Below are 22493 nucleotides of genomic sequence, written 5' to 3'. Positions count from 1 at the left end.
GTGCTAGAGGTGCCCTTAATATGAAATGCATGGATGCTTGTAGCGGCTGGACGGTAGCCAAGTGGGGAGAGCACGAGGAACGGAGAATTTGGCAACTATCGGCACACAACTCGATGTTATGCGCACTATTGCTATACTAGGCAATACAAATGAGAATCATCTTGAATAGGTAGTTTTTCATTGTCTCTACAACCTTTGCTTTTCCTGCTTCCACTGACCCTATTACTTGTGCTATGTACTACTATTGCTGCTTGGTTGCCTGTATATATTGGTATGTAACCCCGTGTACCAAATAGACGGCCGATGATTATATAATACACACCTACTACCGGTAGTACTTATTTATAACGACTCTTTTTGCCGATCCAGTGCTCTTACTTTCCAACTGTGTGTGTATCTTCGCTCACCCCCCCTGATAGCACCACAAAGCTAGAGCCTCAGCTTTCGGATCTGCAGTTCTTCTAGTGCCCCTCTCCCTGGCTGGACTAAACCAGCGTTTGTGTCTTGCCGTTTCAGCGCAGCTCCACTGCTGACGTCTCAGAGGCGCAGTCTAAGCACTGCCAAAATGGCTGAGCAGGGATCATGCCACGGTGATTTACCTCGCTAGAGGGCTTGGCTCCATTAGGGGGCTCGTTTTCTCTCCGAGCCGCGATCTCGAGGCTGGGCGAGAGACTACTCTCTTCCTTTCCTCCATTTCTATTCTTCTCTTTTCTTCAATTATATCCTGAAGCTGAGCGGGGTTTTTTATTGGGATAGATCTGGTGACCAGAGTCTATTTTCTTTTCATCTTGATTTTTCTTCATAAATGATCCACTAGTGTTTCAAGCTTTACACTTTTTCCTATATCCCCTTTCTTGTTCCTTTCTCGTCTCTCTCTCTCTCTCTTTTATTGGAACCATTTATACTATCTGGGTGTATACTCCATACTTTCCTCCCCCAAAGAGGGTACATACATTATATCCACCTACTTATTTTATTTATTTTATACTACTCCCCTTTTATTCGTATACTCCATATCTCATTAAAGCCTATCAAAAAGCTTGACTCGAGGACTTAGCGTATGTACATGGGATAGTCCTTTTAAGTTGATCCATCCCCCAGAATTTGACAGCTAACCAGGGTTAACCAGCGGCGAAAGGAAAAGATATTCGAAGACTGAGGATAAGAAAAGGAAAAAAAAAGTTGAATATGCGCTTCTCAGTAGCCCGCCTCCTGGCCACTGCCTTGATTGGCACTGCCGGCGTTCAGGCAGTTTTCCCTCGGCCCGAAGCATCTGAGATCTCGTCAGCAGCAACGCCGTCATCGACTGCTTCTTCTGCTTCATCATCTTCATCAGTCTGCAACAACTCACCGGTGCTATGTGACCGCCATTACAACGACATCACCTACATGGGTGCCCATGACAGCGCCTTTCTCAGAGACGCCAGCACCGGCAACTCTGTCGCCGGCAACCAGTTCAAGAACGCCACATTCGCCCTCGATGCTGGACTTCGCTTCCTCCAGGCCCAGGTTCACAATGAGAACAACACACTTCGCCTGTGCCACACCTCGTGCAGTCTTTTGGATGCCGGCCCTCTGGAGACGTGGCTCGCGGCCATCAACGACTGGGTGGTTGGCCATCCCTCGGATGTCATTACTCTTTTGCTGGTGAACTCTGATGACGCAGACGTGTCCAAGTTTGCAGACGCTTTCGAGAAGTCGGGCATTGACAAGTTTGGATTCACTCCGACCTCCAAGACCGCGTGGCCTAGCCTGGCGCAAATGATTGCCAATGACACCCGAGTCGTGTCTTTCATCACCAACATCGATTCGTCTGCTGCCAGCCCACACCTCTTGCCCGAGTTCAACTACATCTTCGAGACTCCCTTTACCGTCCTCGAGCTTGACGGCTTCAACTGCACCGTCGACCGACCCTCTAATGCCGGCCCTGCTTCCAACGCATTCTCAAAGGGACTCATGGGCCTTGTCAACCACTTCAAAGACCAGGTAGTCACTGGATCCATCATCATCCCCGACACGACCAACATCAACCTCGTTAACAGCGCCGCCACCAACGCCACCGGAAACCTGGGCCTGCACATCCAGCAATGCAACCAGGAATGGAGCCACCGCCCCAGCTTCGTCCTTGTCGATTTCTGGGACCAGGGATCCACAGTCAAGGCCGCGGACAACAGCAACGGAATCAGCGATGCCACTGGCCGGACCAGTGTCGCCAGCAACTCGAGCGGCTCGTCTTCCGCAGACGGTGTGAGTTCGACGCGAGAGCTCGGAACGGGAGCTCTGATTGCCTTCTTTGCGGCGACACTGTTGATGATTTAAAGAGGCTGCTTTTTTTTTTCCCGTTCTCGACTCGTATTAGTTAAATATGAAAGAGAGAACGAAACTAGAAGCATTCGATTTTTTTTCTTCACAAAGCATACATATTCTGGCATTTTAGCGAGGCGTTTTTAAGGCAACCTAGACTGCGACATATGGGGTTTTAAGAAAAAAAAAAAAGAAAGGAAGGAAAAAGGAGGAAATAAACTTCGCTTTCTGGGGGTTTTTAAGATATAGTATTCAATCATTCACTACTAGATTTTGCATAGATATTGGTAATATTGCCAATCAATTAAACATTCTTTATTCTTTTTTTTAGGGGAAGATGCTTCATTTTGCAGACATTGATGTGACGTGGACTTTTACTTTTGCGCATTTTTTCCTCCGTGGTTTTATTTTTCTAGTTTCTGAATGCGGCTGAGATGAATTTCTCAAATAAATATTTTATTTTATGTTTTATTTTCTCACATATATATGTATGTGTTTAATTGCCACGAGATGCTTAAACATGTTGTTAAGCAAAATACTCGCAAAGATGCAAAGGCACGCATGGACTCGGCGTCTCATAAGCCCGCTAAAAAGCCAAACTCATCTAATAAGCATTTCACAACCCCTCTACTAAAAAAACATTTGACCTTTCGTCACAAAAACTCTCCAACACGCACATTTTCCAATTTCTCGCCTTCCTTCCCTCTGCTCATCGACATTCCTCTGAAAATCACGATCCACAGTCTCAAGCCATTGAATGTTCCGTCTCGCTCCCAGAACTTGCCGCGCCTCGAGGCATATAGTAGTATATCCACAATTTTCAACTCGCCGAGCCTTTGGAGCTACCGCTATTGCTATGGATTACGCCTCGATTCCAACACCAGCTTCGTGCTATGCCGACTTTTGCTTGATCCCGGTGCGGCTTTCTTTGTGTTTTCCATTTCTCCTTTCCATCTCATTAACAGGCTGTTTGGTTGGCGGGTTAGATTGGCACAAACACCGTCTCTGTGGCGGAGGAAATCGCCCAGGTTCAGCGGGTGCTCAAAGCAAGTGGTCTGAAATACACGATGCATTCTGCCGGAACAACTGTTGGTGAGTTTTAAACGCCCCGTTTTGACAATCCTTTTAACCAAATAAGAGCTAAACCGTCTTTACGCTTCTTCTTAGAGGGTAACTGGGAGGAGGTCATGACGGTGATTGGAAAGGCACACTCGGCAGTTCATGAAAAGGGTGTTGTGAGGGTTCAGTCCTCGATGAGGGTTGGATCAAGGTACGTTTTCTGTGTTAAACTCAAGAAAGATGGAAAAGAGAAGAACAAGAACATGAGTGAAGACACATGCTGATCATTCTGGAAAATAGGACGGATAAGAAGCAGACTGCAGAGGATAAGGTCAAGAGGGTCGAAGACTTGCTGGACGCAGACACTAAATGATGATGACAGTACAAGTTGAAAATGCCGATGCTGCTGTGCTAGCTGGTTATCTCATCCACGGCATCAATGAGAGAGCAATACGTGAATTACATTAAAATGTTTGAATTATTTAAGTACTTTTCCTTTTTGTCCTCCTGTGACTAGCTGAACCTTGGAGATCACTGCAACTTAGTCTGCCGGTGTCCAATCCTCAAATTCCATGGAGAAACAAGAAATAAAGAGAAAAAGATCCCAGTATTACATAGTATAGGCTACTTGTACATATTACGTCTTCCCACATTTTCCTATCCCTCTCGTCGTCATCCTAAACGCCACCATCGTGTCCGTCATGCTACACATACAACAAGTCTGTCGTGTTTAGCCTCGCATGGTCATCCTCTTCTGTGACCTGCGGAGCTCCTTCTCCTTCTCCTTCTCAAGGTACTTCTTCTGCTGCTTGGCGTCCAGGCCCTTGAGATCAGCATCTCGTTTGGCCTTCTTGGCCCTTTCCTTCTCGAGCTGGCGCTCCTCGTTCTTCTCTTCCTCAATTGCCTTCTTGAGCTGAGCAATCATGGACTCACGGGTAGCACGAACACGCTTGAGAACCTCGGGGCGGAAATGGGCATCCCTGACAAGAGCGTCGGGGATGCGAGTGAACTGCTCGAACAGAGGGATGAATTGGTCATAGTTGTTGTTAGACGGGAGTCGGTACTTGAGGAACACTCGCTTGCGAGGCGTGGTTTCTTCGAGACGAGTGGGCTTGTCAGCGGGCTGATCAGAGATGATGAGATAGTCAAACAGGTCGCCAGCCTTCTTAACGGCCTCAATCAGATCGGCAGTGAGGAAAGTGTCGGTAATCTCGGCGCTCTCGCTCATGACGGTCAGCCACTCGGGCAGCTTGGAGTGATCCTTGGTGGCAGTCAGGGAGACGTCGTATCGGTCATCACGCAGCTTCTGCATGCTGGACTTGTTGACAATAGCCCAGACAAAGCCGTCAAAGGTGCTCTTGCTGTCCTTGGGACGAGCCTCAACACCGCCAGCAGCAGGAGGGAGAGTGAGCTCTTCCTTGCCATCAAAAGGATAAATAGTTGCCTCCACGAAATCCTCGGGGCCGGCGAAAGTATCGGTGACCAGGGACAGTCCCAGCTCAATGTAGTTCAAGAAAGGGTTGAATCGCTTGGCAAGGGTGATCTTGACGTCCATAAAGGCAACATTCTGGCGGCCGGTCGCGTACGAGGCGAACTCGAAGAGCGACTTCTCCTTGATGAAGGAGTTGGCATCGAAGTCGGAGTCGAGCGTGGGCACGCCCCGGAAGCCGACGGACGCGAACTCGCTCTTCATGGTGGGGGCATGAGCCTTGACCCAAGCCCTGGCCTTGGAGCGGTTTGCGCGCATGCCAAACATGTGGAACAAGAAGATGATGGCGGCGATGACAAGGATGATGCCCTCGGGCTTGAACTCGGACAGAGAGTGGCGCTCATGGATGTTGTACCATTTCGTCCAGACGACCTCGCTGGTGGGCTGCGAGGTAGCTCCGGTCAGCGTCGCAGCCTCGGGGGCAGCTTCAGGGACGGGATCGGGAGCTCCAGCAAAGTCGGCAAAGTCTAGTTGTTAGAGGTCAGTTTGCCGTCTTTCCCTTGATATTCCTTTCTTGCCACCAATGCCGCAGCAGCTCCTCGAGTCCGGTTACAAAGCGCGAAGCAAGCAATTGAGCTGCTGAGCGGGGAAAAGAAAACTGCTTACCAGAGTCTGGCTTGCCGGCGGCGGCCTGCTCCGACTTTGCGCCTCCAAACATGTTCTTGAGAGCGTCGGCCATGGCTGATTGGGGCTCAATGGCTTGAGGTTGGAGGAGGGGGAGAGTCGAGAGAGTCGGGGCTGGAGTTGGCGATTCAGCCAGCGTGGAATCTTTTGCGGAGGTTCTCGAAGGCCGAGTGGGGCCCACGGCCATTGGCTTCTCTGCGCTTCGTTCTAGGCTCTGCTGGTTGTTCGCTAGGTAGCAAGTCCAGCTTGGCGGGCTTTACCAGTACGTGTACCCAGCAGGCTTATAGCATTGTGCCATCCTGGATGTAGATTTACTCAAATATGCCATTGGAGATGGCTTTTAGTTATTTGCTGCCATCTTGTACAATCTGGACTCTCTTGACATTTTATTTTCTTCTCGATGTAACCCCTGCTGCACATTTCCAGCCTAGCCCATGTACTCACCAAGAGCTTAGCTTCCCCAACGCCTAGCTCCTGCTAATTATCACCACATGCTAGCGTTGTTGCGCTGCAGGATAGGATCAGGCTAGATAGAGACTGCTGCCAGCATAGTCGTTATGGACTGTGATATCAGTATTATCTGTTCCATATATATAGATAGTATATCCAATTAGACAAAGCCCTTCTATGTGAACACATATGACGTTGAGTCCTACGGATGCTGCCGGCTGACTAACACAAGACCCTTAGCCGCTGTTGCCTAGCCAACGCCGAGAGTCGGTAATCTTCAAGCCCAACTTCAGCGCTGGAATCCATGGGTTCAAACAGTAGCCTTTACTCGGGTGAGAACGGCACTATAGAAAAGCAATGAACAAAAATGCGTCGCACAGCGGTAGCCCGTCAATATGGAAAGCAATCCAAGAAGTCCAATGCGGAAAGGATGTTTGCAGAGCTGGTCCAGACCCCTGTCCGAGAACCACCCAGCTCGCAAATTGCAAAGCAAGATGCAAAGCCAATTGACGAACAAATCGTCCCCCTCACCACAAGTTTTTCCGAAATCTCAATCTTAGAGAGCCCCGAGAAACCAAGGAGTCGGAAAAAAGCAGCACAAGAAGATGTGTCGGTTGTGGTGGGCGAGCCTAGAGTTTGTGATACTGGAAAGCCAAAGAGAAGGTCTGCCAAAGGTGCCAAGCCAATTGCTATTGAAGAAGACATTTCAGAAGAGACTATTCAAGTTTCAGAAGATGAAACCGTCATAAATCTGAAAGAAGAACGCCAACGCGGGAAGCCGCGGACACGCGAGACCGTATCGAAAATCAGGACAAAAGACCCTGTTCCTTCGATAGCGCAGGAGCCAGCCTTGAGAGTTCTCACTTGGGGCGATGTCTGCCCTCCTGGAGACCAGATTACCAAGATTGCCGAAGCTTCATCCGCAGAGGTTTACCGCATCACCAACAAACGAGGCACGAGCATCATCAAGGCCATACGACTGCCTTCACCAATCAAAGCCCTGACAAAGGCGCAGGTAGCATCCGGCCTCATTGATGAAGAGCCCCATTCAGAGATCGATGTCAACAATGAGCTACAAATATCCGAATGGCTGGCCGACATTCCGGGATTCGCTGTTTATAAAGAACGATACATTGTAAAAGGGAGAACGACAAGCGAGCTTCTGGAAACGCATCAAACGGTGCAGAAGAGGATGAAGAGAGAAGATCCCGGCAGAGCACAATATTATCCATCACCGAGCCGGTATCTAGATGACACAGCCTTCTTAGTTGTGGAACTAGGAGATGCAGGGAAGTCACTGGAAAACTGGGAATTGGACAGCGTGGATCAATTGTGGGACATTTTCCTCTTGGAAGCGATTGCACTAGCAAGAGCTGAAGAAGTCGCCATGTTTGAGGTAAGATGTTTTTTTCTCTCTCTTCCTGTTGCTTCAATTCTTTCAACCTCAATCGCCGTATAATGCTGACTCATGGTAGCATCGCGACTTACATGAGGGTAATCTCTGCATCAAGCAAGCCCGCCCTCCTCGGCAGAGGGATCCTAAAGTAGATGGCTTCTTCGGCTATTCTGGCTTAGACATCACAATCTTAGACTATGGGCTCTCACGAGCTGAAGACCTGACAAACGATGATGCCGCGCCCATCGTCTACGACCTGGAGAGGGATCTCAGCCTATTCACTGGCACTTACAACCCGCAGTGCAAAGTCTATAGGCAAATGCGGTCTTTCTTACTCCGTGCTGACCGAAACTGGATGCCACCCGAAGCCCACAATATCCCTTATGCCAAAGGTATTGACGGGCCGCTTTCTTGGGACGCATATGTGCCTTACACGAATGTGCTCTGGCTGGCTTATACGTACGAGTACCTGGTGGAGCATTTTGAAGGTAACAAGAGAGAACTCACAAAGTTCAAGAAAGAGACGGCAGAGCTGTGGAAGTATTTGAACCCGGACGCCCCTAAGAATGTGCCTGCTTTCGGGTGCGCGGCTGATGTAGCGTGCTTTGCATTGGAGTCTGGCTGGATCCGGGAAGACCAGCTTTTAGGAGCATCGACCACTCTGCTAGAGAGAGAGGACAGCATCATTGTCTCAAGGAGTTCAGAGGACGTTGAAGCGTCGCTGCGGAGATCAAGAAGAACGCGTAGGTCGTGAAAGCCGTTTTGAATTATTGGAGGAGTAGCATCATACAATATGGGGGCTTATATGTACACTAAAGGCGTCTTTCTTTTGGTTCTTGGTTTTGGCTATATATATGGAGGCAGGTTCATGATACTACGAAGCTTACGAGGATAATATTGAAGATTCATACTCATAGGATAATGCTGATACAAGCTCGTATTAAGATGCAGCACTAGTATTGAGTTGGTTGTATTATCCAGAGGAGCAATTCACATGTCGTGTTGTTGCCTCGTCCCCGCATGGTGATACTCAAGACACGCCATCCACGGACTCCGACTGAGACATGCAATCCCGTCACGCGGGTGGCACTTTAAAATGAATGGCTGCACGATGCATATCGCCTGTTTCTCGAAACAGCTCTTCATCTCCGGAATTAGACGGCGGATCCCTGCTAGAGGAGATCAGATGTTGGCCTGCGATGTAGATCGGGTAGCGGAGGTTAGTGTGGTACCTGACTCTCCATACAAAACGCCGTGGGCGGCCAGGTAGCGGATAGCAGCTGCCACTGCCAGCTGGCCTCGGCTGACCTGCGCAGCTTCGGTGGAGCCGACGGTGCTCTCCTTCTGGCGGTGCCGAGGCTAAAACGCCTGGGCCTGCCACTGGCTGGGAAAAGCTGGTCTGCCCACCGTCAGCCAAACCGCAAGTGGCTGGCATGCAAGCCCTTTGGCCAGCGTCGCGACAGAAACAAGAGGCCGTCCCAGCTGAATCATCACCGGCCGCCGTCTCCTTTCTTCCCTGGCCCTCTTCTTTATTGATAAAGCCAGCCTCTCGAATTCTTCTTCGCGCGAGGCCTGCATGACACATGGGCATAAGGCTGCATCGACCCCGGTGACCGCTGACTGCTGCTGCTGCTCCTTGTTTACCTCCAATTGGCGAATCTATCCACCCTGAGTGCCGTCGCCAACACCGCCATCTCCACTACTTTGCCCGGCTCATCGCGTTGCTGCTGAAGTGCTCGCAGCACACTTTCCACCATGGCGTACGGAGGCTCTTACAACGCCTCGTTCAACCCGGCAATGTCGAGTAGCGAGTCTTTTGGAAATGGCCTCCTCGCCTCGTCTATTTCCTCCCTGTCGTCGTCCGGATCCAAACGCTATTCGCCCGTGTCCAAGACGTACCGACAAGCTTCAACGCTCTTCTTGACGCGTCGACTGCCCGAGGCCCTCAGCACGCTGCGCCCCATCATCACTCCTCCCAGCTCTGCTGACGATGGCGAGCCAGCTCCCGTAACCAAGTCTTCGCGAGGGACTAGGATCAAAGTCTGGAGTCTATATTTGACACTCCTGAACGCAATTGTCGAGCTGGAGCCTGAAGAAGGCAAGGATGCCTTTGGCAACCAGGAATGGAGAGCGCTGTGCACCAAAGTGCGAGACGGTTCCATCTGGGAGGAAGTCGTCCGGAATGGATATCACGGTCTAGAAGGAGATGTTGACGCTGACGTCGTGATAAACCTGTGAGTTTGTTCCAACCCCCATAATTCAAGAGAGACCACTAACCAGAGCGGTTACAGGGCGACGCTGCTACTTGCGCATGCGCGCGACCAGACTCTTAATCAGAAGATGCTGGAAAACTACCTAGCCTCATCGAACATTCCCAATCTTGATCTGAATGATTTTGCAAAGCCATCGAACCGTTACCAGTCCCCCGCCAGGAGAGCCAACGGCGCCAACACTCCCGGAGACCTAAATTCACGAGTGAAGCTTCTAGAACTCTATACTCTCCACGTTCTTCCCCAGAACAACGAGTGGGACTATGCTCGCGAATTCATTGACGTGAGCGCTGTCCTCGACGAGGAACGCAGAGAAGCCTTCCAGCAAGCTCTGCAGAGCCTACAAGAGGAGCAAGAGGAACAGGAGCGAAAAGACCGGGAAGAGCTAAAGCGGCAAGAGGAGCAACTGCAGAAAGATATTGCCGAGGCAAAGCGGCTAAAGGCTGAGAATGAAGAGAAGGAACGGAAACGACTTGAACAAGAACGACAAAGCCGGGAGACCAGCGAGGGTGACTACGGTATCGAGCAGACTCCCAGCTTTAGCGGAGTAGGAAAAGCCGAGCCCCCCGGATCACCCCAGAACAGCGTCGCGCGTCCTCCACGTCCGACTGGGAAATCGCGATCAAAAGCCGGCGCATCTTCAGCGGCGGCAGGGCCCCTAACCATCACAGCCCGAGCCACTTTGATCTTATCCCGCTTTCGACAGCTATTTGAGACTCTTGCGAGCTCCATCACGGGCAATCCTGCGGTACTAATGAGGGTGATGGTTTTCACCATGGGCCTACTCATCATGCTCGGCCACAAAGCTACGCGACAGCGAGTAGAGCAAATGGTGAGGACATCATGGGCAAAAGTTGCAGCAACAGTGGGAATGGGAACTAAAGTGAGCTACATTTAAAGGAGCATGGATGCTGGGATTGTACACCAAACTTATACATAATTTTTCCTTTGTATTATTTTTTTTATCTTCTCTGCATGAGATGGAGTTTTAGTCTTGGATAGCTTGATTAGCTGTACCGTGTACCTATGTCCTGGCGGACACGATAATTATGATGAATATGCCTTTAGCTTTTCTAGCTTTCAGTCTATAAAAACATGCGAGATTTGAGTCATGCTGCTGAAGGCCGTGGCCACACATATTTATCTAGATGAGAAGTCCCCAAGTAAACAAGGTGCCAATGATGCCGAATAACCAAAGCGCCGCCAAACTCCAATCCAGACACATAATTAAAATTTGACAAGTATGAATTTTATAATTTTTTTCCCCCCTCAATATACTATCCTGCCCAAACCCGGGCCACTGCTTGGCTAGTAATTTGCTTGCCGATTCGTTTTCTTTTGGTAGAATAACTGTATGTGAGAAGAAAGGTTAGCATATGCATGTACTGCTTTGGAAGGGCAACGAGAGAGGCAGCGAAACATACGTCTGTTCTTGAACTGCCGAGGTTTATAATCTTGGGGCATCCATCGCGATCCTTCTCTAGGCGGGTGCACTCGTAGCAGTAAAAGGCATCCGAGATGCCCTCACCGCCGCAGACGACGCACTTGTTCTGGTAGTTGCCAAAGCTGCACTCGTCGCAGATACGGACAAGAGTCGTAGGTCGAACGTAAGAATCGCAGACGGGGCATTTGCCGTCGCATTTATCGCAGAGACGGCCGATGGCAATGCCGGATTGCTTGCGGCACATGACGAGATCGCTGGAGAGAGAAGTTAGCAAGATGTCTTTCTTGTCTGAAGCATGGCGACGCGGGAATGAACTTACGGGTGATGGCGAGACATGGCAGGCGAGAGGAGTTTGTGATGCCCTGGATGTTGTTGGGTGGAGGATGAGACGGTGATGGAAGAGGAAAAAGGGCAGAGACAGTCTTAATATGCTGCAGATCCAAGGTCTCGGAGGCTAGAGCTGCAAGGGCAAAGTCGTGTGGATTTCTCATCAGCCTTGCAGTGACGTTGGATGGAATCAATGGGTGGAAGAAGGAATTAAGCCAATCATGTGCTAGAACGTTTTACAGTGGGGGCGAAGTGCCCCAAGCAGGTCCGCGACTTCTTACTCAGCCTCGACCTTTTGACAGCCTAGCTCAAGCCAATCATTCTACGCAAGCTCTAGCTTCAAGCCCGTTTCAATATCATGTCGCTGTAACAAGTTCATTTTGATGAGGTGAATTGCACTGGGATGACAATGGCTACAATCGGGGAGGCGGAAAAGTAAGTATGCACATTCCTCTTTGCCGCAAGCTTGAAACCTGACCGATGGGACCTTTTCTTATAGTGCGGCGGCAGCAGGACTGCCACGACCAGCTGATGAAGACCGCCCAGCGCCAGAGAACAACGAAGATGCATCCCTCAAAAGAAAAGCTGAAGACGAGAGACCCGAGGATGATTCTACAAAGCGCGCGAAGCACGATAACGACGACCATGACAATGTCACAGCTTCGAAACGGCCATCATTGCCTGGCCATGACCGCGACGACGGCGAGCAAGTCACATCAGCCGCAGCCCAAGACCGACGCAAACTGGTGATGCAGGAGGAAAAGAAGCGGGGGAAGCGGTTGTTTGGCGGCTTGATGAGTACCTTGAGCCAGACATCTAACACGTCTCAGCAGCAGAAGCGCCGCCAGGAAATTGAGCGCCGCCAGCAAGAACGGATGCAGAAGCAGAGAGTTGAAGATGATCAGAAGAGAAGCGAGAAGCTGGAGAAGCTGTACCAGATCCGCATGGCGGAACAGATTGTGTTTGACGAAGAAGTGGTAAGAGCTGCGCGCGCCCTGGCATGGGAGGAATAGAATGATGTTTGAATGGAGAAGATGGTGTGCTGATTCTGGATCTTTACAGATGAAGAACAAGCACGAGAAACGCTTAGCTATGGCGAGATTCCTACGGACTAGGTCGGAACCCGCGATTGTAAGTACCGTCCGGCTTAATGGTCAAGCCTATGCTAATGGACATGCAGTTCTATCTACCATGGAAAGTCACGTCGGATCAAAGAGATACCATCGACGATCAGATCCAGAGGGCGAAAGCCTCAATAGAGAAGGAAGTTGAGCAATTCAAGGCTCGGAAACAGCGGCATATTGAGCGGTATGGTCCCCCAACGAGGCAAAGAAGCGTGACCCCTGATGAACCTGCTGCTGCTGCTCCTGCTACTGCTACGGGAGCGCCCGAACGCGAGAGCCCTGTCCGGAGCCCGCATCACAGTGTCGACAAGTCTCATCTACAAGAGCGAAGAGTGTCTCAAGACATACACAAGGGGCATCACGACGAATCTGGTGATGACCTCGAGGAGGCTGAGGAGGACATGGTGATTTACTGACCGATTTTTACGAAATGATTCCCCCATTTTTTTTTTTTTTTTTTTTTTTTTTTTTTTTTTTTTTTTTTTTTTTTCAAACTACTGGAGACCAAGTGACATCTATTTCCTTATAACGCGGCTTTTATTTTATTGCATTGTGGGCATTCTTATTCATCAGCCTACCTAACTATGCCGGAGCATTTGTAGTTTGTCGCTATGGGGAGCTGCAGTTATGTACTGTAGGTAGTTCCAAGCAAGAGCACGAGAAGGAAGGGAAGTTCTATATGAGAAATGAAGCTTGAACATTGCAATCGTCCCGCATTTACGTGGAGGTGGCTTGAGCGTTGACAGAGCCACACGCTTAAACCGGGGGAATGCATTTGATACTAACCCATGGCTGTGGAGCTACATAGCGATCATCATCATCAGGTGCAGGCATCGCAACGAGCAATATTGCGCAAAATTACCAGGTATTAGGCGGCAATGAACTTCCTCGGCATGTTTCTGCAGGGAGCACGGAGCATATAACCTGTTGCAACAATGCCCCACAGCAGCTGATGAGCGCCGGCCGAGGCCCGTAGTGGGGATGGAATACGGAGAACAACGCTGTGCCTCTTATTAGTGACACGAACAATGCTGTGACAATCACAGCATTTCTTGCTCCTTTTCGATTGCTTGAAACTAGCCAAGACAAGGATTTGTCATTAAACCTAAAATTAACTTGTTTTACGCTTTTTCCCCAAGCCTGGAGGCGTTGCTGGCGGTCTTTCGTGGTACTGGAGCCCCTCACTACTACCTCGCTAGAGAAGTCCGTCCATCCGTCTGTAGGGCCAATTGGCTGTTATGCTACTTGAATGAACAGACATCTCTTCAACATCTTGTTTTCACTCTAACACACCATTCTTTATTGTGGCTCACCTCGTTTTTTAAGGCACTGGAAAATCCACAAGATGGATACCAGCAAATTGAAGCCAAACGACCCTCGGGTCAAGTACGAGACCAAGCAGGTCCGTGGCAAGACATATTCTTATATTCTTGGCGAGCCGCAAGGCCCCAAGGTCGACACAATCTTTCTTATTCATGGCTGGCCGGATATGGCCTTTGGGTGGCGCTGCCAGATCCCTTACTTGATGTCGCTGGGCTTCCAGGTCGTGGCCCCCAACATGGTTGGCTATGCCGGCACCGATGCCCCTCAAGACATCAAGGAATACTCATTCCAGAGCGTTTGCGCAGACATTGTTGCGCTGGCTCGCGAGTTTGTCGGCGAAAAGGGCCAGATCGTTCTTGGTGGCCATGATTGGGGCGGTGCCATCATCTGGCGAGTCGCCTACTACTATCCCGAGCTGATCAAGGCCGTCTTCTCCGTCTGCACTCCTCTAAATCCTATAAACACAAAAAGAGTTCGCCTTGAGGACATCATCGCTGCGGGTGGCCTGCCCAATTTCAAGTACCAGCTGCAGCTCGGGGGCCCGGACGTCCAGGCCCGCATCCAAGGCAAAGACATGCTCCGCAAGTTCTTCCTCGCTCTATTCGGCGCTCGGGGCCCCAACGGCGAAACGGGCTTCAATACGAGCGAAGGCGTCCTTTTCGATAACCTGGATAAGCTGAGGCCGCCTATGCTGCTGGACGAGCAGGAGCTGGAGTACTACATCGAGCAGTATTCGCTGCATGGGCCGCCGGAGATGCGAGGCCCGCTGAACTGGTACCGAACGCGGGAGATTAACTCGGAGCAGGAGGCCGAGTATGCGAAGACTGGGCGTCCGATGAAGTATGAGATGCCGGCGCTCTTCATCTCGGCGAGCAGGGATAGTGCTTTGCCGCCGTCCATGTCCAAGGGCATGGATGCGTTTTATACCGATCTTACGAGGTCGGAGGTGAATGCTTCGCATTGGGCTTTGGTGGAGGCTGGGCATGAGGTGAATCGGCAAATTGCACAGTGGTTGAATAAAGCACTGGGTGGTGCACCTCGGTCTGTGCTTTAGACTAGATTATGAGATATTGAATGAAGTATGAATGAGTGAATAATGATAGCACGAGCTCTTAGGTCATAAATTTTTGAGGCGTTGCTTTACTTTTTTACTTGAAGATGAACATTTATAGCTTGGAGTATACATAGTTCATGAATTACTCATATTAATCCTATGTCTGACTAAGAATGTATAATTGCCTAGTCAGCTACAGGTCTCTTCAAGTCGGCGTTACTCTCATTATCAATAAGCCCAGGCTCAGTACTCCTTTACTGCTAGAGATCTGCTCTCTGCTAGAGACTATTTCAGATTGATGCAGGTGACCTGAACCTCATGTGCGTGGACAATGCTGCATCAAAACGGGGTATGCTGCCTCATGATGTGATGTAATGTAGATACACACAAGTACTCAGTAAGTTGTGCTCACCGCTCTTCCAATGACATTCGTATGTTTGGCGTGCTGATTTATGTGTCGAATAAAATGATGGCTTCCTTGCCATATACAAGCATGGCGATGTCATTTATTTCAGCGTGTTTTTATACGCATCAATGGTTGGAGCCTTGGGATTGGATTTTTTGTTTGGTTTCCCACACATGGGACAAGCTGTAATGATCGTGAGCCTAAGGAGCCTAACGAAGGATAAAGAAAAGGCAAACAAGATCAATGTACTCACAGTCAGTCTTGAAGGCGCATTTTTGGCAATAAGAGTGGCCTTGTGTGATTTTGGTTTTACACTTCGTACATGAGCTATGGAGGTGGAGGCCGTTAGCTACTATCAAATGTAGATGAAGTGTAATACTCTACTACCATTTAGCAAACAAGAAAAAAAAATACATACCTCGAATACGCCGCATATGGATTCTTCGCTGCTTTGGATAGCAGCTTACTCTGAGGAAACCTGTTAATACCATCCTTTGATGAGAAGAGAACTGGATGTTGGCCCTTTATACCTTTGATACTCCGGTGTTGCCCAGGGTGGCTGACTTAGAGCCGCTCGCCTTTGAAGAAGCCGGTGATCCGTAGTACATTTCACTCTTTTTCTTGACCTCTGGGGTCGCGAGCTTTGTGCTCTTGGTGAGCTTCAAGCACTTACTGCACACCATGGTTGTGTTGAGGGTGGTGTTCGTATCTGGTTCGTTTGAGCGCTATGCCGCAGGAGAGAGGTTATAAATTAGACTGAGCGAAGGAAAAGATGGTATTTCTATCCTTCAACAGTCTAGTTCAGCCTTACGTATTTGATATCGGAGGTTTGATGCTTGTGGCAAGGCTGAGATAGCAGTGGCGTACTACCGTTCTAAGCTCGTACCAGGTAGTACTCCGTATGGAAAATCGCCGATATACTGTTTGAATTCCAAGGGTGACGAAACTCGCCCGTTTCGACGCGTGTGTATTGCAAAGCTCTGGCATTCAGCAAAGTACCTCGCCGCTACAGCTGCGGTGGAGAGAGACTTGTCGCAAAGGGGACTCTCTCAGGGGAACCAGGCTGGACTGGAACGTGGGCCCAGGTTCTTGCGGCAGTGGAGCAGCAGCACGCAGACGCCTGTAGACGCTGTAATGGCAGCAGCTAACACGGCCCCCTTTCAGCATCAGCGCCTCGTATCGAATCCTGGGGAGGGGGTAGAGGGGAGCAAGTAAGAACCCAGTGCCGTTCCTGGACGCCCCGAAAAATCTTGCTGAGAGCTTAGATATCCGCGCTCGCTTGTTGCTATTATTACTTGCAATCCAATTCTTTTGCACCTCACTGCGCCTCTGTCTGCTGGTGCTGACGTACCAGCGCCCTGAGCCTCGACAAGCGTCCCACTATCCAGCACCAAAGGCCTGCGCCGAAACGAGGCTGTGCAGCCACACGGAACGGAACAGATCACCGGTCTGACGGAGCAGGCGCTATCGATATCGCGGGCCTTGTTTCGACCCGAGTTGCAAGTCCGCCAACCCAGAATCCGACATCACAGAACGACAAAGAGACAAAGCCGCCCGTGCTGGCTTTCTAACAACATCGATCCCGCATGCGTTGCTATCCCGCCATCCCGATCGCCTAACCCATCGCTTGTTGTCCTGCATGGCTGGACGACAACCTATGGGACGCCATGGCGGGCCCTCAAATAACGACGACCTTTTGCTTGACCTGGACAACGAGCAGCCGATCTACAGCGCAGGACAGCGGTCGGCCCTGAACGACGACGATCTTGCACGAGCCTATGACCTTGACCACGACCCGCAGAGCCGGCCCTCTGTGTCCTACGATGACTTTGTCGGAGCCGAGCCGTCATATCCACAAGCAGGTCGCTCCATGGGAGCGCAGGTGGCGCAACCATCAGGACACTCGGGGCCGTATCACTCTCAGCAATTCAGCCAATCATCAGACCTCGACAACTATCAGCGCTACGCCGACGACTTCGACGACTATCCTGAAGATGACATGTATTACCAGCAAGGAGGCACTGGGGATGCGGGGCAGTCCTCAGCTGCTAGAAACAATGCGATGGCCCGCAACAGCGTGCTGACTCTGGGAGGAGGGTTTTTCGGCAAGTTGAAGCATAGGCTTGGGATGGGCCAGGGCTATTCCGAGATGGATTTGCCCTTGACAGAGCCCGGGGCGAGGGGCCCGCCGCAACAACAGCAGCAGCAGGAACAACAGCCCAAGGGGAATATGATGAGCAACTTCAAGTTTGGCTTTGGCCGTGGCAAACCTGATCCTTCGACTATGGGACCAAGAATTATTCATCTTAACAACCCTCCCGCGAATGCCGCTAACAAGTACACTGGCAATTACATTTCAACGGCCAAGTACAACATCGCTACATTTCTACCCAAATTTCTCTTTGAACAATTTTCCAAGGTTGCAAACATCTTCTTCTTGTTCACAGCCGCTTTGCAACAGATTCCCGGTCTTTCGCCCACGAACAAATATACGACAATCGGACCATTGGCCATTGTGCTCTTGGTCTCCGCTATTAAGGAGTTGGTGGAGGATTATCGAAGACGAACGGCGGATAATGCTCTTAATACTTCTCTGGCGCGAGTTCTACGTGGTTCAAATTTTACGGAAACGAAATGGAATGCTGTGACAGTTGGCGATGTAGTTAGAGTCGAGTCTGAGGAGCCTTTTCCGGCCGATCTGGTTCTCCTGGCAAGTTCCGAGCCCGAAGGTCTCTGTTATATCGAAACAGCAAACCTGGACGGCGAGACCAACTTGAAGATTAAGCAAGCTCTCCCCGAGACTTCGACAATGGTATCCCCTAGCGAGCTGAGCCGACTAGGCGGGCGCATCAAGTCGGAACAGCCCAACAGCAGCCTGTACACGTACGAAGCGACATTGACGATGCAAGCAGGTGGAGGAGAGAAGGAGCTCGCGTTGAATCCTGAGCAGCTACTCCTCCGAGGCGCCACTTTGCGAAATACCCCATGGATCCATGGCATCGTCGTTTTCACTGGCCACGAAACTAAGCTAATGCGAAACGCCACAGCGACGCCAATTAAGCGGACCAAGGTCGAGAGACAGCTCAACTGGCTCGTGCTCATGCTAGTCGGAATGCTGTTGGTACTTAGCCTCATCTGTACCATTGGCGACTTGATTATGCGCGGCGCTACGGGCGACTCGCTTTCATATCTGTACCTGGATAAAATCAACAGCGCTGGAACTGCAACTGGAGTCTTCTTCAAAGATATGGTTACATATTGGGTGTTGTTCTCTGCCTTGGTCCCCATCTCTCTCTTCGTTAGTATAGAATTGGTCAAATACTGGCATGGTATTCTTATCAATGACGATCTTGACATGTACTACGATAAGAATGATACGCCGGCTACCTGCCGAACGTCGAGTTTGGTTGAGGAGCTTGGCATGGTTGAGTATGTATTCTCAGACAAGACTGGTACGCTTACCTGCAACCAGATGGAGTTCAAACAATGCTCTATTGGTGGCATTATGTATGCCGAAGAGGTTCCTGAAGACCGCCGATCGACTGGTATGGACGACGAAGAGTCTGCTATCTTTGATTTCAAGGCGCTCCGAGCCAATCTGGAAGGAGGCCATGAGACTGCGGGAATGATTGATCATTTCCTTGCCCTGCTAGCCACTTGCCACACGGTTATCCCCGAAATGGACGAGAAAGGACAGGTTAAATACCAAGCAGCCTCCCCCGATGAAGGTGCGCTGGTGGCCGGAGCGGTCACCTTGGGTTACAAATTTACTGCTCGAAAACCCAGATCCGTCATTATCGAAGCGAGTGGCCGACCACAGGAATATGAATTACTAGCCGTCTGCGAATTCAACTCGACCCGTAAGCGAATGTCGGCCATCTTCCGCTGTCCGGATGGAAAGGTTCGAATCTACTGCAAGGGTGCCGATACCGTCATTTTGGAACGACTAAACGACCAAAATCCCCATGTTGAAACCACCTTGCGCCACCTGGAAGAGTACGCTTCGGAAGGTCTCAGGACGCTTTGTTTGGCTATGCGCGAAGTTCCGGAGCAGGAGTACCAAGAATGGCGCCAGATCTTCGACACGGCAGCGACGACTGTGGGCGGTAACCGAGCTGAAGAGCTGGACAAGGCTGCTGAAATTATTGAACATGACTTTTACCTTCTTGGCGCCACTGCTATCGAAGATCGTCTCCAAGATGGCGTACCAGAGACCATTCACACCCTTCAGCAGGCCAACATCAAGGTCTGGGTTTTGACCGGAGATCGACAGGAAACGGCCATCAATATCGGCATGAGTTGCAAGCTTCTCAGCGAAGACATGATGCTCCTGATTGTCAACGAAGAGACAGCCGCTGCAACCCGTGACAATATCCAGAAGAAGCTCGATGCCATTAGAACTCAAGGCGATGGTACCATTGAAATGGAGTCCCTCGCCCTCATCATTGACGGCAAGTCTCTCACCTATGCTCTTGAAAAGGGCTTAGACAAGCTCTTCCTCGATCTCGCCATCATGTGCAAAGCAGTCATCTGTTGCCGTGTGTCGCCTTTACAAAAAGCGTTGGTTGTCAAGCTGGTCAAGAAGCATCGGAAGCAGTCAATTCTTCTCGCTATTGGTGACGGAGCAAACGACGTTTCCATGATCCAGGCAGCACACATTGGTGTCGGTATTAGCGGTGAGGAAGGTCTACAAGCTGCACGAAGTGCAGACGTGGCTATTGCTCAGTTTAGGTATTTACGAAAGCTGCTGCTCGTTCACGGGGCTTGGAGCTACCAGCGAGTGAGCAAGACGATCCTGTTTTCCTTTTACAAGAACATCGCACTATACTTGACGCAGTTTTGGTATACGTTCCAGAATGTTTTCTCCGGCCAAGTTATTTACGAATCATGGACTTTGTCTTTCTACAACGTCTTCTTTACGTTTTTCCCGCCGCTTGCCATTGGTATCCTGGATCAGTTCATCTCTGCGCGGTTGCTTGATCGCTACCCTCAGCTCTATATGATGGGCCAGCAAAACTCTGCCTTCAAGCTCAAAGTTTTTGCGCAATGGATTGTCAACGCTGTGTATCATTCCCTCGTCCTCTACATCTTTGCCGAGTTGATCTGGTACAGCGATGTGATTGACAACCAGGGACAGACTGACGGTCACTGGGTGTGGGGCACGGCTCTGTACGGGGCTGTCCTCCTTACGGTCCTGGGTAAGGCGGCACTGGTAACGAACAACTGGACCAAGTACCATGTTCTGGCTATCCCGGGCAGCATGGCTGTCTGGTGGGTTTTCATTGCCGTATACGGTACCGTTGCGCCCAAGATCCACATCTCGACCGAGTACTTTGGCGTTATCCCTAAGCTGTACAGCAGCCCAGTCTTCTGGCTCCAAACCTTTGTGCTGGCATGTTTGTGTTTGTCGCGTGATTTTGCCTGGAAGTATGCCAAGCGAATGTACTTCCCACAGACGTACCACCACATTCAGGAGATTCAAAAGTATAATATTCAGGACTACCGGCCTAGGTATGTACACAATCCCCTTTACCCCCCGCCCTCCTTTAATCTACTATTTGAAACTTGACAAGGTAGAGAGAGAGAGAGAGACGTGATAATTCTCTAACATTTCACTTAATAGGATGGAACAATTTCAAAAGGCTATCCGCAAGGTTCGGCAGGTGCAGCGTATGCGTAAGCAGCGTGGCTATGCCTTTTCGCAGGCCGATGAGAGTCAGACGCGCGTGCTTCAGGCATATGATACGACAAAGCACCGAGGACGATATGGAGAAATGGAGAGCTCAAGACCAATAGACGGGATATAAAAAAATTAGTTGTTTTAGGATGGTTGTAATGATTTTTTTTTTCCTCTTCATGTCATGTCAAAATAAAGGAGTGAGTGTGCTTTTTTTGGGCGGCGGAGTGAGAGGGAATAAGGGTGGCATGGGCGGTAGCCACGTTCGATGACTGAAGCCAGATGGGGGCTAGGATTGCTTTTTTTGTCTCTCTATTAGCTATTATGCCATATATGATGACTTCTTTCCTCCAAAATCCTGGTTCTGGTTGGTTTTGTTTTTTCTGGATTTTGTTTTGTGTAACTCGGCTTGGCATGTGCTACGTGTGGGTGGGGAGGCGAACGAAGTAGTGGAACTAAAAGGGTGGTTGTACGGGGTTGGGATTATGTTACTTAATTTTTGTGGTTTGTGGCCATGTTGAGAAGAACAAAGAGTATTATTAGTTGATTGCAAGTGGGATAATGAGGTGTGTTATAATGACAAAGTTTTGACTCAATCTTGAGATATGATCTCGAACTGCATCTTCGGATAAAGTCTGAGTTGTCGGCGTGATTTGAGTCTTAAGATAGGCTGTGGATATGTCGGATATTATCCTTTCAATGTCTATAGTTGAGGAGAGAGTGGCATGTTGTGCTTGTCTCACTATTTCCAAACAACTATATCAAATACAAGTTCTTTGTTCTCTTTATTCGGAATAGCAAGTTACACAATTGACGTATTACAAGGAAAGTAGCATTAACGACGATTTGGATATATATAACAAAACATGCCAGCATTCAATTGTTAACTTCAAAATGACAGGACTAGTATTGCCACTTACGATCTACTGTCTTCTCCGTAGCATACGATATCTCCTGTATGACAACTGCTCGTTCTGACGCAATACACATACTATCAATCTAGTTTTACCGCATTCTCAATTTGCCTCTATCAAGTTTGGGTAACCAGACGTTACACTTATAATCCTTTTTTTTTTTTTCACTAATCTATCGCGTTATACAGCTTTTCGCTAGCCGCCGTTTTTATTCTTCTCTGTTGTACAACTGTTACGCCTCCAATACTTTTGCGCCACAAATGCTGTGTCACACGGGCACAAACACAGGCATACTACTCCCGTATAAAGCTCCATATCTAGCCTTACTTTTTGTAATATGCATGCAATCAATTAATCAATGCTGTTGCATCATATTTTTTACAAAGGAAAAAAAAAACATGTGGTTAACTTATTCTAGAACTGGGACTAGAGTAGTGCTACGCCGTACTTTGTGTGTTTTGAGGACGGGTTAACAAAGGTGAAACGTCACCTAAAAAAAAAAAAAAAAAGAAAAAAAAAAAGAAAAGAGGCGAATTTGAGAGAATTGCTATGTGTTGCCTGATATAGAAAGAAAGCATCAAAGTCTGAGGCTGGGTTATTGGATTTCGTAGTAAAGCTCTGGAAGCAGCTCA

The 22493-nt window shown here is 49.5% G+C and overlaps 10 protein-coding genes across 10 annotated transcripts; 7 read left to right on the top strand and 3 right to left on the bottom strand.

Moving 5' to 3' along the window:
* The first annotated feature begins 513 nt into the window (after positions 1–513).
* Positions 514–2632, top strand: TrAFT101_001714 (uncharacterized protein). The gene is made up of 2 exons (XM_024901794.2): positions 514–1058; positions 1130–2632. The coding sequence occupies exon 2, from the start codon at positions 1189–1191 to the stop codon at positions 2317–2319; it is 1131 nt and encodes a 376-aa protein (XP_024762836.1). The 5' UTR covers positions 514–1058; positions 1130–1188; the 3' UTR covers positions 2320–2632.
* Positions 2633–2881: 249 nt separating this feature from the next.
* On the top strand, positions 2882–3850 carry TrAFT101_001713 (uncharacterized protein). The gene is made up of 4 exons (XM_024909596.2): positions 2882–3220; positions 3291–3396; positions 3472–3574; positions 3664–3850. Exons 1-4 carry the CDS (start codon positions 3062–3064, stop codon positions 3734–3736), a joined length of 441 nt encoding a protein of 146 aa, XP_024762835.2. The 5' UTR covers positions 2882–3061; the 3' UTR covers positions 3737–3850.
* On the bottom strand, positions 3812–5802 carry TrAFT101_001712 (uncharacterized protein). Its single transcript, XM_024899549.2, has 2 exons — positions 5459–5802; positions 3812–5319 (listed from the first exon to the last, which is right to left on the bottom strand). The coding sequence occupies exons 1-2, from the start codon at positions 5661–5663 to the stop codon at positions 4094–4096; spliced, it is 1431 nt and encodes a 476-aa protein (XP_024762834.2). The 5' UTR covers positions 5664–5802; the 3' UTR covers positions 3812–4093.
* Positions 5803–6228: 426 nt separating this feature from the next.
* TrAFT101_001711 (uncharacterized protein) lies at positions 6229–8343 on the top strand. The gene is made up of 2 exons (XM_024899567.2): positions 6229–7322; positions 7402–8343. Exons 1-2 carry the CDS (start codon positions 6294–6296, stop codon positions 8074–8076), a joined length of 1704 nt encoding a protein of 567 aa, XP_024762833.2. The 5' UTR covers positions 6229–6293; the 3' UTR covers positions 8077–8343.
* A 366-nt stretch (positions 8344–8709) lies between these two features.
* Positions 8710–10724, top strand: TrAFT101_001710 (uncharacterized protein). The gene is made up of 2 exons (XM_024899722.2): positions 8710–9556; positions 9614–10724. Exons 1-2 carry the CDS (start codon positions 9078–9080, stop codon positions 10488–10490), a joined length of 1356 nt encoding a protein of 451 aa, XP_024762831.1. The 5' UTR covers positions 8710–9077; the 3' UTR covers positions 10491–10724.
* A 176-nt stretch (positions 10725–10900) lies between these two features.
* On the bottom strand, positions 10901–11372 carry TrAFT101_001709 (uncharacterized protein; the record flags this gene model as incomplete). The annotated part of the gene is made up of 3 exons (XM_024903598.1): positions 10901–10942; positions 11017–11290; positions 11356–11372. 3 exons carry the CDS (start codon positions 11370–11372, stop codon positions 10901–10903), a joined length of 333 nt encoding a protein of 110 aa, XP_024762830.1.
* A 394-nt stretch (positions 11373–11766) lies between these two features.
* On the top strand, positions 11767–12903 carry TrAFT101_001708 (uncharacterized protein; the record flags this gene model as incomplete). The annotated part of the gene is made up of 4 exons (XM_024903597.2): positions 11767–11798; positions 11863–12340; positions 12426–12494; positions 12544–12903. The coding sequence occupies 4 exons, from the start codon at positions 11767–11769 to the stop codon at positions 12901–12903; spliced, it is 939 nt and encodes a 312-aa protein (XP_024762829.2).
* Positions 12904–13832: 929 nt separating this feature from the next.
* Positions 13833–14864, top strand: TrAFT101_001707 (uncharacterized protein; the record flags this gene model as incomplete). Its single annotated transcript, XM_024899660.1, has 1 exon — positions 13833–14864. The coding sequence occupies one exon, from the start codon at positions 13833–13835 to the stop codon at positions 14862–14864; it is 1032 nt and encodes a 343-aa protein (XP_024762828.1).
* A 506-nt stretch (positions 14865–15370) lies between these two features.
* On the bottom strand, positions 15371–15953 carry TrAFT101_001706 (uncharacterized protein; the record flags this gene model as incomplete). Its single annotated transcript, XM_024902390.2, has 4 exons — positions 15371–15453; positions 15524–15597; positions 15689–15738; positions 15801–15953. 4 exons carry the CDS (start codon positions 15951–15953, stop codon positions 15371–15373), a joined length of 360 nt encoding a protein of 119 aa, XP_024762827.1.
* Positions 15954–16303: 350 nt separating this feature from the next.
* Positions 16304–21661, top strand: TrAFT101_001705 (uncharacterized protein). Its single transcript, XM_024899603.2, has 2 exons — positions 16304–20781; positions 20894–21661. The coding sequence occupies exons 1-2, from the start codon at positions 16910–16912 to the stop codon at positions 21075–21077; spliced, it is 4056 nt and encodes a 1351-aa protein (XP_024762826.1). The 5' UTR covers positions 16304–16909; the 3' UTR covers positions 21078–21661.
* The last annotated feature ends 832 nt before the right edge of the window (positions 21662–22493 follow it).

The sequence above is a fragment of the Trichoderma asperellum genome, chromosome 1 (assembly GCF_020647865.1).
Source record: "Trichoderma asperellum chromosome 1, complete sequence".
Taxonomy (NCBI): Eukaryota; Fungi; Ascomycota; class Sordariomycetes; order Hypocreales; family Hypocreaceae; genus Trichoderma; species Trichoderma asperellum.
Note: the sequence above shows the minus strand (reverse complement) of the source record. Positions and strands in the feature narration are given on the sequence as shown.